The sequence below is a fragment of the Gorilla gorilla genome, chromosome 16 (assembly GCF_029281585.2).
Source record: "Gorilla gorilla gorilla isolate KB3781 chromosome 16, NHGRI_mGorGor1-v2.1_pri, whole genome shotgun sequence".
NCBI lineage: Eukaryota > Metazoa > Chordata > Mammalia > Primates > Hominidae > Gorilla > Gorilla gorilla.
Genome location: NC_073240.2, coordinates 42,633,003 through 42,651,114, shown reverse-complemented (window position 1 = coordinate 42,651,114; position 18,112 = coordinate 42,633,003). Strand labels below are relative to the sequence as shown.

Here is an 18,112-nt window from a genome sequence, read left to right as displayed (position 1 = left end):
AGACCCCATCTTTAAAAAAAAAAAAAAAAAGGACATACGACTCACAGCTACCTTTTATTCAACACGTCCTGTGTGCCAGCTCCATGCTGGTCCTCATAGACATCATCTCCAAGCCCACAACAGCCCCGCGAGGTACAGCCATTATTATCTCTTTACTGACAGGACACCAATGCCCGAGACGCACTGACTCGCCCAACATCACAGCGCTGGGGAGAGGTGCCGCTGCACCTGATCCCCACTCTGCTCACCTGTGTGGCAACTTCCTGAGAACCCTCACCCAGACCTGCCTGGCACCTTGAGTCCTTATGACCACATTCCAAGATCCTCCAAAGCTGATGTCAAGCCATGCTGGACCCGGGGCCAGCAGCCAGCATGCACACTCCAGGCTCTCTCGAGAATTGACCCGGCCAGGGAGGGGCTGGCCCCGTCCCCCGAGGCGTGCTCGGTCGTGTTCACCAGTGCTCCATCAGTCAAGGCCTGAAGCCTTGGTGAGGGAGTCGAGCAGCTGGAAGTAACTATACTTGAGGTCGTATTCCATGTCATACCAGAAATTCACTGTGGGAAGAACGGGGATCTGAGCATGAAGATCCCTCTTCTGACCTAGAGCCTCCCAAGCCTCCCCCCAGAAGCCCTGCTGGACCTTGGCAGGGCCTGTCCCCAGGCGGCCTGGGCAACTCCTCACCTGCGATGCAGCCCTGGGACTGCTGGACGTGGTGGAACCACAGAGCCGGCAGATAGAGCATCTCACCGGCCCGCACCATGCAGCGAAGGGCCTGGGCCTGACTGTAACTAGGGTACCGTGCTAGGTCTGGCGCCAAGGGGTCCAGTGGGATCCAGGGCACCTGGGAACACATCAGATGCCAGGGAGCAGCCCCCCAGACCCCCCAGGACTTCAGGCTCTGTCCCTTCCAAAGGTCAACACCACAGACCCTGCTTGGCTCAGCACTGAAAGGCCTCAGACTTAGGGACTTTTCAGAGCAAGGTGCCACCTCCCCAGATCTTTTGTGCCTGCTCTTCAGAGCCAGGCTTCTGCCCTTCTCCCTCCCTAGAGCCCAAGAACAGGACAGACACCTTCTCCATGGCCTCTTCATCCACCACCTTAAAGGTGCCCTCTTCAGTTAGCTGGTAGGTTGCCGGCGTGTACAGCTCTGGAGCCCAAGGGAGAAGGGTGTTGGGGAATTGCAAACAGCCTGGAACTTGCCAGACCCTCCTCCACCCCAGCCAGCCCTGGGCAGGCTCAAGGTTTCACGCTGCTGCCATTCTGCAGATCCACCTGGAATCTATATGAGGGAAGACACATGGGCCCCATGAGTGCTCAGAAAGGAAAGCCACCAGTAAAGGCCCAGCAGGCACTACACTCCAGGCCCAGTGACAAGGGACTGACCAATCCCTCCTCATTCATTCACTATGAGGCCTAAAGAGCTGACTGCCTAATCTTTTCTGTCTTCCTCAGTAAAATAGCCCCTGAGTTTGAACTGGGTCTGAATCTGCCCAGAATAAAAACCTACCTTTCCCAGCCTCCCTTGCAGCTAGGCCTGCCTGTGCAGCTAAAGCTCTGCTGATAAGATGGAAGTGAAGTGCTCAGGGAAGGCTACTAGAAACTGCCTTAAAAGTCAGCAAGCACTTGCCTTTTGTCCAGCTCTGTTTCCCTGCAAACACCACATGCACCCATCCAGCTACCGAAAGCACAGAAGTGAGGGCTGGAAATCTAGCTGCCAATGATAGTGGGAAAGGGGACCTCACCTCACCCTCAAGATAGCAGAGTGGTAAGCTGGAAGGAGTCTACTTCTCTAACGAGTCTACTTCTCTAATGACTTGAAGGAGTTAACTGAAAAGGCCTGGGCTGTCTCCTTGAGACTTAATTTTCACATCTTAAACCACTGCTCTTCAGGTGTTAGGTACACAGAGCTGAGCCCAACACTAATGATACCACAGCTTGTATCCAAAGCAAGTATTCAGTAAAATCATCTGAACTAGATCTGTGATGCTGCGGGAATGTCAGACTAAAACTAGACTGTCCCTGTCATCTGACCACAATTCCTTTCTTTAATGACATACCTAATTCTTTTTCTTTCTTTTTTTTTTTTTTTTTGTCACCCAGGCTATAGTGCAGTGGCTCGATCACAGCTCACTGCAACCTCAAACTCCTGGGCTCAAGGGATCCTCCTACCTCAGCCCCCTGAGTAGCTACAACTACAGGCACATACCACCAAGCCCAGTTAATTTTTAAATTTTTTTTTTTTTTTTTTACAGATGGGGGTCTCACTATGTTGCCCAGGCTGGTCTCGAACTCCTGGCCTCAAAAACAATCCTCCCGCCTTGGCCTCCCAAAGTGCTGGAAAAGTATGTGTAAGTCACCACATCCAGCTGATAGTTCTAATTTTTTTATACCGAAATCAGACTTACAGCAATGAAATAAATCCCAATAACCTTTATTTAGTCATTCATTCCAATCTCCTCAGCACCTTGGCCAGGGCTGCTGATGAAAGCTAATTGGGCCTCAAAGTATCAAATGGTCTCTCCCGCCTTACTCTTTGTTATCATTCCACAATCACAAAAAGACAGCCTATTCATGCTCCTTCCTTTAGCACAATGATTTTACCTGTCCGCGTCACTAGGAACATGCCCACGTATCACAATCAAACTTCCAGGATCCAGCTGATCAGGAATGGTGCCAACATACGGGATTACCTAAGAAAAAAAATTTTAACAAATGTACGTTTACATAAACAAAATTACTTACTAAGCAATTACAACCCACACTCATTATTGATAGAGAAAAACTACACTCTTTAAGGCTGCACATAAATCTGCTCAGAATCCAGCATTTTCCAAGTCATCTTTCCTACTCAAACAGCTATAAAAAGGAACCGCGGCCGGGCGCAGTGGCTCACACCTGTAATCCCAGCACTTTGGGAGGCCGAGGCGGGCGGATCACGAGGTCAGGAGATCGAGAACATCCTGGCTAACACGGTGAAACCCCGTCTCTACTAAAAATACAAAAATTAGCCGGGTGTGGTGGCGGGCGCCTATAGTCCCAGCTACTTAGGAGGCTGAGGGAGGAGAACGGCGTGAACCCGGGAGGCGGAGCTTGCAGTGAGCCGAGACCACGCCACTATGCTCCAGCCTGGGCAACAGAGTGAGGCTCCGTCTCAAAAAAAAAAAAAAAAAAAAAAACAAGGAACCGCATGCCGCATGGCCAGGATATTTGCAATAGCTGCAAACCACTATGAGTTCTTTGGAAAGAGACACAAGGTAAATACTATTCACAGTATTTTGTATTTGGCTGAGAGTTTGTGAAGCAAAACTTCTGCTTAATATGATAATTCTAACAGAAAAAAAAAAAAAAAAGACTTGTTGCAATGCCACGTCTACTCATTCCTTTTCCTACTGTTCCACTGCTGATCCCAACAGAAGGTTCGAGGCCACACTAGGCCCAAAGCCAATGCTGACGGAGACAGTGACAAGCACTCACTGCCTCTGAAGGAAACTCCACGTTAAGCCACGCCCCCACACCTGGGATTCCAGGGCCTGCTCTTCTCTGCTGGACTCCCACACTGCAACCCAGACTGCACTGTTAGAAACCAGAGAACTGCATGATCATGAGGATGAGTGGGTGCCTGTGGGTCTTCAAGACATGGCATCCACCTGCCTTGGACCAGTCCAGTCTGCAGGCGTGGACTCTGACAGCTGGCTCCACCCAGTATTCAGGTCTCAACCTGCACCCTCACTGCCCAGAACCCAGCCCTTTTTTTCTGGGACCTGCCATACTGCCAGATCTTGTCATTCCCCTTCCCCAGAGATGACTACACTGTCCTCCCAGTCCACTGGCTGGGGACCTGTGCTATGTGGCTGCCTCTCCTGCATCACAACCATCTGCCTCCATCTGGAGCATCTGACCACGATGTACAGCCCACACACCGTTAAGCCTCACACTAAGCTCACTCAAATTACGATGTGCATGGTAAAACCTACCCAAGGTACTTCTGATTGTCAAGAAATAAGAAATAAAATAAGATGGGCCACAGAAAAGTGGTTATAAATTGGTGGCTCCTAAACTGAAATCGACCTGAGGCACAGCCTCCTCTGTGGAGCCTTCTTCAAGCTCCCTGGGCTGCTGAGTCAGCCCCTCTCAGAGGGTTCATGATAGCACTTTGGATTCTGTTTGTTTGCATGTAGCTTTGCCTAGACTGTGAGCTGCATGGGGCAGAACTGGCTCATCACCTTTACCTCCCCAGGACACAGGTCAAGAGATGATCGGTAATTGCATGGTGAATGAATGAACTCTCACCTGTCTGGAAAGTGGGCTCTAGCAGGCCTCACACATACAGAGGAGAGGCAACAAAGCAGCTGCTGAACCGCAAGCTGAGCCCACAAGCTCTCTGTTGCCTTAGGCAATACGATGAGAAATTACGGAAGCCAATTATCTATTTGTTGTCATGGCAATTGCTAGGAGCAGGGTGGGAGGCACATGACACCAGAAAACAAAAAATACAACAGACAGTGTAGACTGGGGCTACAGCTGCACATCAGAGTATCTGATTTTGTGTGTAGAGAATGGGGAAGGACCTACATCCCTACATTGATCTTTTGGGTCACAGCTGGTTCCAAGAATATATAGCAGCAGGTTTCATAGCGTTAATCTCTTAATAAAATGAGAAGTTTTTATAACATCAAATTTCATCTTAAAATTATCTTTATGCAGAATATTTAATAACACAAATGTTAGTAATATAAGTGAGAAAGTAATCTATAAAGCCATATATAGTATGATCTCAACTAAATAAATATAAACATTAAAAAGAAAACCTTGCTAATACACACTGTATCCTGTATCAAAATATCCCATATACCCCATAAACAGATATACCTACTACATACTCAAAAAAATTAAAAATTAAAAAAAGAAAAAGAAAAACACTAAAGAAATCAGACAAAAATAATAATAGTTTTCATGGTGGATGATGGGATTTTAATTTTTTTCTTCATACATTTTCATACTTTGCAGATGTCTATAATAAGCATCGATATTTTTATAGCCAGAAAAATATTTTTAATTATATGTTTCATTTTAGCATTGGAAAGAGCTTTTTGAGACAAAACAATCTATTCCCATCACTTTTTTTTTTTTTTTTTTTTTGAGACAGAGTCTCACTCTATCCCCCAGGCTAGAGTGCAGTGGCATGATCTCAGCTCACTGCAACCTCTGCCTCCCAGGTTCAAGCGATTCTCCAGCCTCAGCCATCCAAGTAGCTGGGCCTACAGGCACGTGCCACCATGCCCAGCTAATTTTTTGTATTTTTAGAGAGACGGGGTTTTGCCATGTTGGCCGGGCTGGTCTGGAACTCCTGGGCTCAAAGTGATCCTCCCAAAGTGCTGGGGTTGCTTTGGGAGGTAATGAGCTTTGGGAGAAGCTACCGCACCCAGCCCCCATCACTTCTAATACCTTGTTCACAACTGTTTATAGGTTGTTCCAGTTTGAGAAACAACTATGCTAAGAACGGTGGCCACTTGCTGCTTTAGTTTTCTGGGTTCATCATGCCTTCTACTTCAGAAAAGATCCTGCATTACTTCAGTAATACTTTTTTTTTTTTTAACTATGAGACACAGTGCCCTGCCGCTGACTCATTTAACCCACGACTATATGGCTTCTGTGAAAACGGAGGACATACATTGTTTTCTAGGCTACTCCAAGCTACTTTGGTGATTCACAGATCATTATTAATTTATATTTAAAAAATTAAAATACAGATCTGATCACACTGGAGACAATACCACAAGCTTACGCCACAGTCAGGTTTGGTGTTATTTGCCAAAACACCCTTGCTGATTCATATTGCTTTGCCTTTTTGATGATTAAATGCAAGGCTCTCTATTAGGCAGACTGCAGCTTGAAAGAAGCCTAAGGGTCAGACACCCAGGAAACATAACAGACACCCAGGAAACATAGAGTGAAAATGTGATACTCTATTTGGCTGTTGAAAATTGGTATCCCCTTCCATACCTGAAAATCCCCTACCTTATGAACATTAGACCTCATCTAGACTGCAACAAGGTAAGAGCAGGTGACAAAACTGCCCATTAGAACTTCCAGCTCAGCTTTTAAGTAAGAACCAGTGACAAGAAGAAGCCACAATGATGCAGTATTCGCTCTGGCAAGGGGGCAGCAGCTATATCTGGGGTTGGAGAAAGCTACATCTGGGGTCAAAAGCAGCTACATCTGGGGTCAGGGGCAGCTATATCCAGGGTCAGAGGGAGCTGCATCCAGGGTCAGAGGGAGCTGCATCCAGGGTCAGAGGGAGCTACATCTGGGGTCAGAGACAGCAGTGGCATTGGTAGAGTAGCAGAGACACAGTACCATCTGTGTCCAGTAGTGACAACAGATGCCTCTTCATGGGAACGGTCCTACAGCATGCTTGTATATCTGTGGCTACCTATTCTCCAAGCCTGGTTCTTCATGCTGCTAGAGATTCTGAGAACTCTGCACTATCATTTAGCAAATTCCTTTTCTGCTTAAAGAGTTGGCTTCTGTTGCTTGTAACTACAAACCCTGAGCAATTCAACATCTTTAAAAAAAAAAATGGGGGTCGGGCACAGTGGCTCACACCTGTAATCCCAGCATTTTGGGAGGCGAAGGTGGGCAGATCACTTGAGGTTGGGAGTTGAAGACCAGCCTGACCAATGTGGAGAAACCCCATCTCAACTAAAAATACAAAATTAGCGGGGTATGGTGGCACATGACTGTAATCCCAGCTACTCAGGAGGCTGAGGCAGGAGAATCGCTTGAACCCAGGAGGCGGAGGTTGCAATGAGCCGAGATCGGGCCATTGCACTCCAGCCTGGGCAACAAGAGCAAAATTCAGTCTCAAAGAAAAAAAAAAGGGTGGGGGAGCAGTAAAGAAGAGTCAAAGAAATGCTTCAGGAAAATGGGATAAGGAATTCTAACTGAGGTAGCCAAAGACAGTTTATGAAGAAGGTATGATTTCAGTTGCCACTTCAGGTAGAAATGGCAGTTTACAAAAGCAGAGAGGCAGGAAAAGACAAGACCCATCTTCTCTCAGCATGCAGTCAGGGAGTAGTTAAAGAAAGGTACGGCCAGGGTCAGATTTTAGAGTGACATACGAAAGAAGTGTTTAGGAACAACAGTCCAGTGGCGGTGAAATACGCCAGAGGTCAGGAGGTCATCTGGGTGACTGCTGCCATAAGCCTGGCGTGAAACGATAAGGACACATTCCAGGTCGGTGGCAATGGCCCTGGAAGAGCAGAGAAGTCCAAGAGATGTTTCAAAGGAAACTGTCTACATAAGGCCACTAAATACGTGACAAAGCTGGGGAGAAAACTTTTTTTTCTTTTTTTTTTTTTCTTGAGATGGAGTTTCACTTTTGTTGCCCAGGCTGGAGTGCAATGGCATGATCTCGGCTTACTGCAATCTCCGCCTCCCGGGTTCAAGCGATTCTCCTGCCTCAGCCTCCTGAATAGCTGGGATTACAGGCGCCCGCCACCACGCCCGGCTAATTTTTTTGTATTTTTCGTAGAGATGGGGTTTTACCAAGTTGGCCAGGCTGGTCTCGAACTCCTGACCTCAGGTGATCCACCCACCTCGGCCTCCCAAAGTACTGGGATTACAGGTGTGAGCCACCGTGCCTGGCCTGGGAGACAGGTTTCAGGAGGAAGATGACGAGTTTAGTTTGTAACACCTGGTGTGAAGCGTTGGCAGAACATCTAAGAGCAAATCTGCTAAGAAGACTTGGAGACTCAGAACCACACGCTAGGTGAATGGGCAGAGCACACATTTAAAAGTCAGGGTAAAGATCATTTGTAAAGATATCAAAGTAGATAAAGAAATTGAAAAGCAGGACAGGTCAGGCAGCAAAGGCTCGGTGGTTTCTAAAATTAGGAGGTATGCAGAAAAGAATTAACACTGGCAGGCCTGACTGCTGTCCTGGAAAGGCCTCCTTACAAGGCAGGCCCCTGGCTGGTGTCTAGGAACTTGGGATTTTAGAAGGGCACCCACCAACCTAACTGATAACGGGGATTTCCTGTACCTGACCTGTTCATGCAAATAATATGGTTATGCTAAACACCTGCTTTCCTTCTGGGAGACCAGAATTTTTTGATACGTGTGAGGGTGCTTATGTGACCAGCCTCCAGTAAAAACCGTAGGCACTGAGGCTCTGATGAGCTTCCCTGGCAGTCAACATTTCACAAGTGTTGTCACAACTCATTGCTGGAGGATGTAAGCACATCCTATGTGACTCCAGTAGGAGGAGACCTTGGAACTTGCACTGGGTTTCCCCTGGAATTCACCCCAGGTGACTTTCCCTTTGCAATTTTGCTCTATATCCTTTCACCACAATAAATCATAGCCACAAGTACAACTCTATGCTGGTGAGTCATCAAAACTGGGTGTGACCTTGGGGACCTCAACATGGGGTGAGAAGAGAAAGGAGAGAGAAGAATCAGTCAGGCCAGGGCAATAATATCAAGGGAGTCAATGGATTTATAAATTTCAATAAGAGGAAAACTGTCAATACCTTTAACATTGAAAAAGCTAAGAAGGATCCAAGCAAATAAAGATAATAAAATAGGGCCGGGCGCAGTGGTTCATGCCTGTAATCCCAGCACTTTGGGAGGCTGAGATGGGTGGATCACGAGGTCAGGAGATCGAGACCATCCTGGCTAACATGGTGAAACCCCATCTCTACTAAAAATACAAAAAAATTAGCCAGGCGTGGGTGGCGGGCGCCTGTAGTCCCAGCTACTCCGGAGGCTGAGGCAGGAGAATGGTGTGAACCCGGGAGGCGGAGCTTGCAGTAAGCCAAGATCATGCCACTGCACTCCAGCCTGGGCGACAGAGCAAGACTCTGTCGCAAAAATAAATGAATAAATAAATAAAATAAATAAGTAAAGAAAATGGATCATACCCTCTGACCTAGTGATTCCACTTTTACAGATTTATCCTACAGAAATACGTAGCACAGGCACACCAAGATGCACACACAAGGATGTACACTGTAGCACCGGATATAATCGCAAAAAGACACAGCCCTTTTTAACAAGGGACTGCTTACGTAAGTTTTACTGCTAATTATGCAGCTGTTAAAATAAATGAGGAAGTTCTAAATAAAATGACATTTCCAAAATAGATCAAATAGAAAAAGCAGGGTAGAAAACAGTTTATACAGTAAAATGCATGCATGTAAAGAGACAGGATATATAAAAGGTGATATACACAACACACACACTTTTGGATATTCATAACTATCTCAGGAAGGATATATTTTTAAAAACCAGTAAAAAGTGATTGCCCTTGGGGAGTAAAACTAAGTACCAGGCTAGAAGAAAATGGATGTTTCACTGAAACTCTTAAATACTGTTGGAATTTTAAAAAAATGATTTGCACATATTATCTTTAAATTTTTTTAAAAGGAAAAGCCACTGGTTTGGACATAAATGTAGTTTAAAATTTTGAAGACAGACTATCTTCCAACTATTGGGTGCTAGGAAACAAGGGAGGAGGCAAAAGTTAAACAGCAGAAGGATCCTGCTGCAGAAAACTGCAAGAGGAAAGCTGGTTTGGGAAGGAAGATGCAAGTTTGGTTTTGAACTCCTAGTCTTGAAGGGCTGGTTGAGCAACTGAGAGTTGGGGGTTCACATTAGGTGAAAGGCTGGAACTGGATACACATGGAAAAAAAAATCTATGAGTGATCGGTAAAGACATGAAAGAAAGAGACATTAAAGACAAAATTTCACTAGTAAAACCAAAAAAGAAATTAAGAGAGTGAAAAATCAGAGGGCAGAGCCTTAGTGAGGAAATCCACTCTCAGTCAGGAAGGCAGGCAGCAAAAAAAGAAGAAAAACAGCACAAAGGCTAGAAGGTACTTCACAGGTTACAAAAGAAAGACTTGACTGTGTTGTGTTTTAAGACTAAATTGTAAGGTAAAAAGGGAGTACTTAGAATACTAAGCAGAAAAGGATAAACATGGAAGCAAGGTTCCTAAGAAAACTGGGTACCAGGTAGGATTTATATTGACAAGCAACTTATTAACTTGGAGTAACAACCAATTCTGTTCCATTTCTAAATAATTTCTTAACCAGCTAGCATTTAATCATATCTTAAGAACTCTATAAACAATAGCAAAATTAAATATATAGGTAGATAATGAACTGCCAAACAAGAAGTTTCACTGACAGCATTCCTGGTATGAAGTAAAGATACTGTCTTCCAAATTATTCATTCAAATTCAGTAGAAAGAAAAGTAAGTGGCCAGCCGCGGTGGTTCACGCCTATAATCCTAGCACTTTGGGAGGCCGAGGCGGGTGGACTGCCTGAGCTCAGGAGTTCGAGACCAGGCTGGCCAACATGGTGAAACCCCGTCTCTACTAAAATACAAAAGAACAATTAGCTGGGCGTGGCGGTGTGTGCCTGTAAGTCCCAGCTACTCGGGAGGCCGAGGCAGGAGAATTGCTAGAACCCAGGAGGCAAAGGTGGCAGTGAGCCGAGATTGCACCACTGCACTCCAGCCTGGGCAATAGAGCAAGCCTCCGTCTCTTAAAAAAAAAAAAAAAGAAAAGAAAAGAAAGAAAGAAAGAAAGAAAAAAACAGAAAAGGAAGCCTAACTTTTTTTTTTCTTTTTTTTTTTTTTTTGAGATGAAGTATCACTCTGTCACCCGGGATGCAGTGCAGTGGTGCAATCTTCGCTCATTACAACCTCCACCTCCCGGGTTCAAGTGATTCTCCTGCCTCAACCTCCCATGTAGCTGGGATTACAGGCCACCGCCACCATGCCCGGCTAATTTTTGTATTTTTAGTAGAGACGGGGTTTCACTATGTTAGTCAGGCTGGTCTCGAACTCCTGACCTCAAGTGATCCTCCCGCCTCGGCTTCCCAAAGTGCTGGGATTACAGGCATGAGCCACAGCGCCCGGACTCTGACTTTTTATTTTTATTTTTGAGCATGGTTCTTGCTCTGTCACCCAGAATGGAGCACAGTGTCAAACTCACAGCTCACTGCAGCCTCAACCTCCTGGGCTCAAGCAATCCTCCCACCTTACTCTTCCTCGTAGCTGGGACTACAGACATGCGCCACAATCCCCAGTTAATTTTTGTATTTTTATAGAGAGACAAGGTCTCACTATGTTGCTCAAGCTGGTCTTGAACTCCTAGGCTCAAGTGATCCACTAGCCTTGGCCTCCCACAGTGCTGGAATTACAGGCGTGAGCCTCTGGACCCAGGCTTAGAGCCTGACTTTTTTAAGTCTTGGAATTCTATCAGTTGAACTAGTCAAAGAAATATACTAAACAGGGAAAAAAATACATAGGCCAGTTACAATATTTACTTCATCTTTTCCAAGAAAACTTAATGTGGACAGTTGGTCTAACACCAATGTGGACCAAAATATTAGAAATAGGCCAGGCATGGTGGCTCATGCCTGTAATCCCAACACTTTGGGAGGCCGAGGCGGGAGGAGTGCTTGACCAGACTCAGAAACATGGCAAAACTCTGTCTTTACCAAAAAAAATACAAAAATTAGCCAGGCATAGTGGTGCATGCCTGTAGTCCCAGCTATTTACAAGGCTGAGCCCAGGAGGTGGAGGTTGCAGCGGGGTAAGACTGCACCACTCCACTCCAGCCTGGGTGACAGAGCGAGCCTCTGTCTTAAAAAAAAAAAAAAAAAAAAAAAAAATTTGGAAACATTAATGAAATAAAAATTAAAAAGTGGCGGTGTGTTTATAATGCCTAATAAAGAATACAACAGACAATAAATATATTTACTTATTGAACCTATCAGTAACAAAACAACCATGATTCAAGAAAACAGGTTTTGTGTGTGGGGTTTTTTTTGTTTTTTGTTTTTTTTTGTTTTGTTTTGTTTTTGAGATGGAGTCTCGCTCTGTCACCCAGGCTGGAGTGCAGTGGCACCATCTTGGCTCACTGCAACCTCCGCCTCCCAGGTTCAAGTGATTCTCTTGCCTCAGCCTCCCAAGCAGCTGGGATTACAGGAGGCTGCCATCATGCCTGGCTAATTTTTGTATTTTTTAGTAGAGATGGGGTTTCACCATCTTGGCCAGGCTGGTCTTGAACTCCTGACCTCGTGATTCACCTGCCTCGGCCTCCCAAAGTGCTGGGATTACAGGTGTGAGCCACCGTGCCCAGCCGAAAACAGTTTTCCTAAGTCTAGCTTATAAAATATACTAATTGATTATCTTTAAATAACTAAGTTGGCCAGGCACGGTGCCTCACGCCTGTAATCCCAGCACTTTTGGAGGTCAAGATGGGCAGATCACCTGAGGTCAGGAGTTTGAGACTAGGCTGGCCAACACTGTGAAACCCCATATCTACTAAAAACACAAAAATTAGCCGGGCATGGTAGCATGTGCCTGCAGTCCCAGCTACTCAGGAGGCTGAGGCACTAGAATTGCTTGAACCTGGGAGGCAGAAATTGCAGTCAGCTGAGATTGCATCATTTCACTCCAGCCTGGGTGACCAGAGGGAAACTATATCTCAAAAATTTTTTTTAAAAAATTAATTGAATAAATAAAATAAGTTATTTACAGTCTTTTTTTTTGGAACATTGAAAGGGCAACTAGCTACAAATGAGAGAAATTCAGTGCAATACAGGCCCTTTATACTATAAATATTTTACAGTAGCGAAATGTAAAGACAGCGCAAAATGTTTTTGCCATTCAGTTCAGTCTACCTCTAACCTTTCCGACTCTTTTGTGAGAACTGATAATAAAACAGAGAAATTTGAAAAGAAAGAAAAACAAGCTATTTGCCAAAAATATCTCCCTTGGAAATGCATTATCCTCAGAACAGCATCCAGCCCATGCCACAAGACTGAAGGCATTTTCTGCTCTAGAGCAGAACTACTTCTCCAGATCCCCTTCCTCAAGAAATGAAGTCTACTTATTTTTGTTCCACCTCAATAGTTGAGAGTACTGACCCCAGAAACTACAGGAATCATCAGTATGCTAGAATCAAGATATGCAGGAATTTTACCTATAAAATTATCTTCTTTTCTGTGTGAAGGGCAGAAATGAACAGTGTAACCTTTATCCATTCTCCCAGCTTGAGCCAAGATGATACTTCAGACACCCCTGGCAGGCAGCCTAGTTTGTTGTTGTTGTTTTTAAGATCTTTGCAGGAAATCAGTTTACAACCTTGGGATTTTTTTAACTCTAACATGCGCAAAGTCATCTTAAATGTCTCACAAGCTTCCACTTCAGGAAGTCATCTTTTTTAAACTTACTACCACTGAAAGGCTATTTCTCCTAAAACTGACTTTGCTTGATACAGCAGCGATACCTCATTCTTACACAATGACATTAAAACTTAGGGAAAAAGGAAATACAGCTATAAAGTAAATGACAAAAACTTGAACCCACACACACTAACAAAACCGGTTTAGGGCCTTATTTTAAGGATTCTCACCCTTTCTTTTGCCCAAGAATCTTCTAGGCGGTTTACTGAAAAAGTGGCTGTCCTTTTTCAGACCTCGATTCAGGATTCAGCTTCAGATACGTGGAAACTAGACATTCCTAAAGATTCTCACCACCACATAAAACTAAAACAAGCTCTTTACTGCTCAGGATTACAGGGCAATTTCCAGCAATTACAGTCATTCAGGGATTCTAGGACCTGCCTGAACTGCACGAGACCCTTACTACTTCACACTCTCCACCTCCCCATTGGCTTTTGACATTTTCCCTGCTCAAGGGCCAAGCAGTATTTGAAAGGCTGAGGGAAAGATCGAGACATTAACTTCTCATGGACAGCTCTAATTAAAAAAGAAAATGAAAAACTTGTAGAGTAAGAAATCCACTTTCCTTTAAAAACTACAATTTATGATTAGCTGAGCCTCCTCCCATCACCAAAAGTTGGCATTCCCTCCACTCTACCCAGACGTTCCCTGTTCATAACACTGTTTCATCACGTCATATTATCATTGTGACTTCTTCCTCCACTAGAGGACAAGAGCTGTTTCGTAGTCAGCACCCACCACCATCTCTATTACATAGTAGGTGCTTTAAATATGTTCACTGGCTTTTATTCTTGCCCTGTCTCCCAGTGGATAATTAATATTCTATTGGATCTGTCCTGGCATAGGTAAAAAGTTATCTTATAGAAATCAGTTACCGGGTTATAGATGATATTCTGTAGGTTGTTTAAGGACAACATCATTCTTTTCCAGCTTCTTGTCGATTGGAGTCTCTTCTGTGTATGACCTAAGATTTTAGGCAAGTTTCATTTAAAGGTTACTTGGATTGAAACTGAGGCACTGGCCCTGTGTAAAGTAAAAATAGAGGAAAAGAAAAGTAAGCATGTAGCATTTTTCTTCATATCCTATTTTTAAATTTAAATTATATATTATGTTACTGATATTTACCAAATAATAGAATATTATTACAATCAACGATCTGCCTCCCATTCTTACCAGTGTGCTCATATACTAAATAATTTTGGATTGTGAGTGTAGGAAATATTGACTTAAAAAACACATCAGTAGAAAATTTCTAACATGGAATTTATTATTAAAAATACTAAAATAGGCCAGGCATGGTGGCTCACACCTGTAATCCCAGCACTGTGGGAGGCCAAGGCGGGTGGATCACCTGAGGTTCAGGAGTTAGAGACCAGCCTGACCAATATGGTGAAATCCCATCCCTACTAAAAATACAAAAATTAGCCAGACGTAGTGGCATGCACCTGTAGTCCCAGCTACTCAGGAGGCTGACACAGGAGAATTGCTTGAACCTGGGAGACGGAGGTTGAAGTGAGCCGAGATTGTGCCACTGCATTCCAGCCTGGGCAACAGAACGAGACTCCATCTCAAAAAAAAAAAAAAAAAAAAAATTTAATTAATTAATGGCAAATACTAATCAAACAGTCCCGTACAATTATCAGAGGTATTCATTTAAATTTTCATTTCCATAAAATGAGAATTACAGTATTCACATCATTGGTTTGTTCTGAGGATTGAGTTAATAAAACAGCGAAAGAGTAAGCGCTATGTTAGCTATTATTATTGTGAATAGAAAGAATTGCTCTTCCTCCTCCAATTTAAACAAATCAAAGTAGGGAAAAATCCAATACTTTTAATACTATTAAGATACAGTTTTCTCTGTTGCTTAAAAAAATAATAATCACAGGGCAGGGGAGTGTTGGAAAGCATCAGCCACATTTTTTAAGATAAAAGCACTCATGGACACTACACTACATTTAATAGCTCCAGGAAAAACTCGACTTTAAGCAGAACTAAAGGGGAAATGAAACCAGAGCTTCCTGTATTTTACTTCCAGCAATTCTGTCATTATACTGCACACCAACAATACACACCGATCAAATCTATCACTTTTTCTTTATTAAGAAAAAAAACCGTATCCCTCTTGGTTTACCACCTAAATATAGCCCCATGTCATTAACTTAATTCGTTAGTCAAAACCTCAAAACTCTGGCTCCGTGACTCAATTCAGGAAGCAAGAACAAGAGCAAAAAGAATGGATGCCGAGTTGCCATACACATGTATAATAACAAGCCAGTGACCCAATTTAAGCCATCTGCTTGCATTAAATCACGCAACCCCCGAAGTATCCCCAGGGACAGGTCCCGCCAGCATGAACACTTCGTATGCATCACAAGCAGCCATCACTTAAGTTTCACGTACGGTCAAAGGAAGTCACATGACTTGCGCTTTGCAATGTTTAATACTGCAGTCAAATGACGCGGCATCCTAAAGAGCGTGTGAGAGGCAGGGAACGCAATGGAGGTCACTCCACTGTCACTACAAATTCCGGGAAGGAAACTTCCCCAGATTCCTCCACTTGGAGGTGGCGCTCGGCCTCAGGCTAGGAGGGAACAGGTGAGAAAGCAGCCCAGGTGGGGTGGGTTTGCAGCGAGGAGACACCCCAGGGCAAACAGCCTGACCCCAGCCAGGGATGTCCAAGAAAGGCCGCGACTCCTGATAATCCCTTATGCCCCGGAGCGCCTCGCCTGCAGAGGCAGCGTCCCCGCCACCCAGCCCCGGCTCTGCCGCGGTGAGGACCTGCGGGTCGGGGTGGACTGGACACTGTCCCACCCATCAAATTGTGATTTAGGAGCCGTGACATCCGAATGCCATCCTCCACTGGCGAGACCCTCAGAGCAGCCACGCGCCTAGCGACTGCCCCGCCACCCGAGGCCGGGGGTCGCGCGACTCACCCAAAGACTGGTGTTTCAGGCGCTCCACGGAGCAAGTTGTTTGTCAGCAGCTAAGTGCTGTCAGTGTTCCCGGCTCTGGCGTCCGTGGGCGGCTACGGGAAGCGACAGGAGTCAGTCCTCGTTCACTTCCCGGCTCGCGCGCCTTACTGCTGTGGTTTCCCCACCCTCCTTGCGCCCCGCCTTCTGTGTATGGGGCGTCCCTGGCGGCTCTGCTGGATTTTGGACAGGGACCCGCCGCTGATCGCCACCCAGCTCGGCCTCCTGCACAGCCTCTGGAGCCTTGGACCGCGACTGGCTTGCTGTGGGACGAGCACAGAGGGATAAGGACAAAGAATGTGTCCTGGGTGGATCTGGCTGCCTTTGCCCCGAAGGCGGAGTGGGGTGGGAGGTGGTAGGAAAATGGGAAGGAAAGAAGAGAAAGGCTTTGTCTTCCGCAGCAAGTGGGCCGAAGTCCACCTGGCTGTTCCAGGCCTCCAGGTCTAGGAGGGAGGGCGCTCGGGGCTGGGACTTTTCAGGACCAGGGTGGTCACCGCACAGGCCCCGCCTGCCTGGACCAAGCGCTGGCCTTCCCGGGGCGCCCAGGTCCACGGGGTCAACGCCAGGGTTTTCTCAGCTTCCTCGTCTGCCTCGGATCGAAGTCCAGACAGTGCCAGAAGAGACTTGGAGGCGCTGCTTTTGACAGTACACACCTCTGTATGCAGGTGAAACGGTGGGGGAAGGGTTCAGTACGCTGGACTGTGCCCAGTCCAAGCTCCCCATCCGTTAGTGATAACTTGGACTCGCAGCCACTCCGCGTCACTCGCCAGTTATCCTGCGTGTGGGTGTTTTCTCCAAATTGGACACTTAGGGAACAGTTTAAGCAGTATGGAGCACAGTTCTGTGCCTATTAGATGCTCTTAAATACCCGACTTCTCAGGGCCCTACACTGACTGATAGTTTGACCTATTGGCTGTAAACACACCAGCCAGAAATACAAATAAAGTTAAACAAAGTCATGTCAGTCACTTGGAATGGCTGGCTGCTTACTATTTGTTTTGTGTTAGGGACCTCAAAGTTCTCATCTTCTCTACTTGGCTTTTATCTACATTTGTTTGGAAAGATATATCTTAGTGTCATTAACGTGGGCTTTCTCCTCCCTGACTTTTGTTTTCATTATTTTTTGTTTTAATTGAGGAATTCATTACAAGTCCCATAACTGGGAACTCATGTTCTGATTCACTGTTGCTTTTCTCTCCTCCTTACCCATTTTCCAAGTCTGATGCATTTCTCAAGATCCAATCTGAATAGGTGAATTTACCCTTGACATACACTGCCTTGGATTTATAGTTCTCTTTTGGTATGTGTTGTGTGTTTTATCTATCCAACTCGACTGTAGTTTGAGAAAAGGAACTTGTCTTATACAGTCCCCAGTGCATGGTGTAATGCTTTGCATAAAATAGATATCAATGTTAGGTTGAAATGTTAGATTATTGATAAAGTCAGGAGCAATTGAATATCTTCACAATTCTGCCTGAGTCTCCCCCCAGCCCCGCCACTTTGAGACAGGGTTTCCCTCAAGTGATCCTCCCACCTCAGCCCCAGGAGTAGCTGGGACTACAGACGCACACCACTATGCCCAGCTAATTAAAAATTTTTTTTTTGTAGAGACAGGGTCCACTGTGTTGCCCAGGCTGGTCTCAAACTCCTGGGCTCACAATATCTTCCTGCCTTGGCCTCCCACAATGCTGAAATTACAGGCATGAGACACCAAGCTGGGCCCTGAGTCAACCTTGTACTTCTTTACAAAGCTAAAATAAGTTGAAATAAGTACACATAAATGCTGTGTTTCTTTTGTAAGTCATATTTAGGTGCAAACGGGGCTGAGTGAAAGGGCCAGAGAGCAGAGTTAACAAAGAAAATCTGGATTAAAATG

The 18,112-nt window shown here is 45.3% G+C and overlaps 1 protein-coding gene across 2 annotated transcripts; it reads right to left on the bottom strand.

Annotated features, from left to right (window-relative positions):
• Positions 1 to 41: 41 nt before the first annotated feature.
• LOC129527105 (bifunctional peptidase and (3S)-lysyl hydroxylase JMJD7-like) lies at positions 42 to 16,346 on the bottom strand. Of its 2 annotated transcripts, XM_055363475.2 has the most exons (6): positions 16,201 to 16,346; positions 14,140 to 14,287; positions 2,603 to 2,691; positions 1,072 to 1,280; positions 683 to 842; positions 42 to 555 (listed from the first exon to the last, which is right to left on the bottom strand). In XM_055363475.2, exons 4-6 carry the CDS (start codon positions 1,078 to 1,080, stop codon positions 467 to 469), a joined length of 258 nt encoding a protein of 85 aa, XP_055219450.2. In that variant the 5' UTR covers positions 1,081 to 1,280; positions 2,603 to 2,691; positions 14,140 to 14,287; positions 16,201 to 16,346; the 3' UTR covers positions 42 to 466. The 2 variants fall into 2 exon arrangements, with proteins under 2 accessions (XP_055219450.2, XP_063554568.1); XM_063698498.1 differs by lacking the exons at positions 1,072 to 1,280; positions 2,603 to 2,691; positions 14,140 to 14,287; positions 16,201 to 16,346 and having other exon boundaries at positions 683 to 1,065.
• Between the last annotated feature and the right edge of the window lie 1,766 nt (positions 16,347 to 18,112).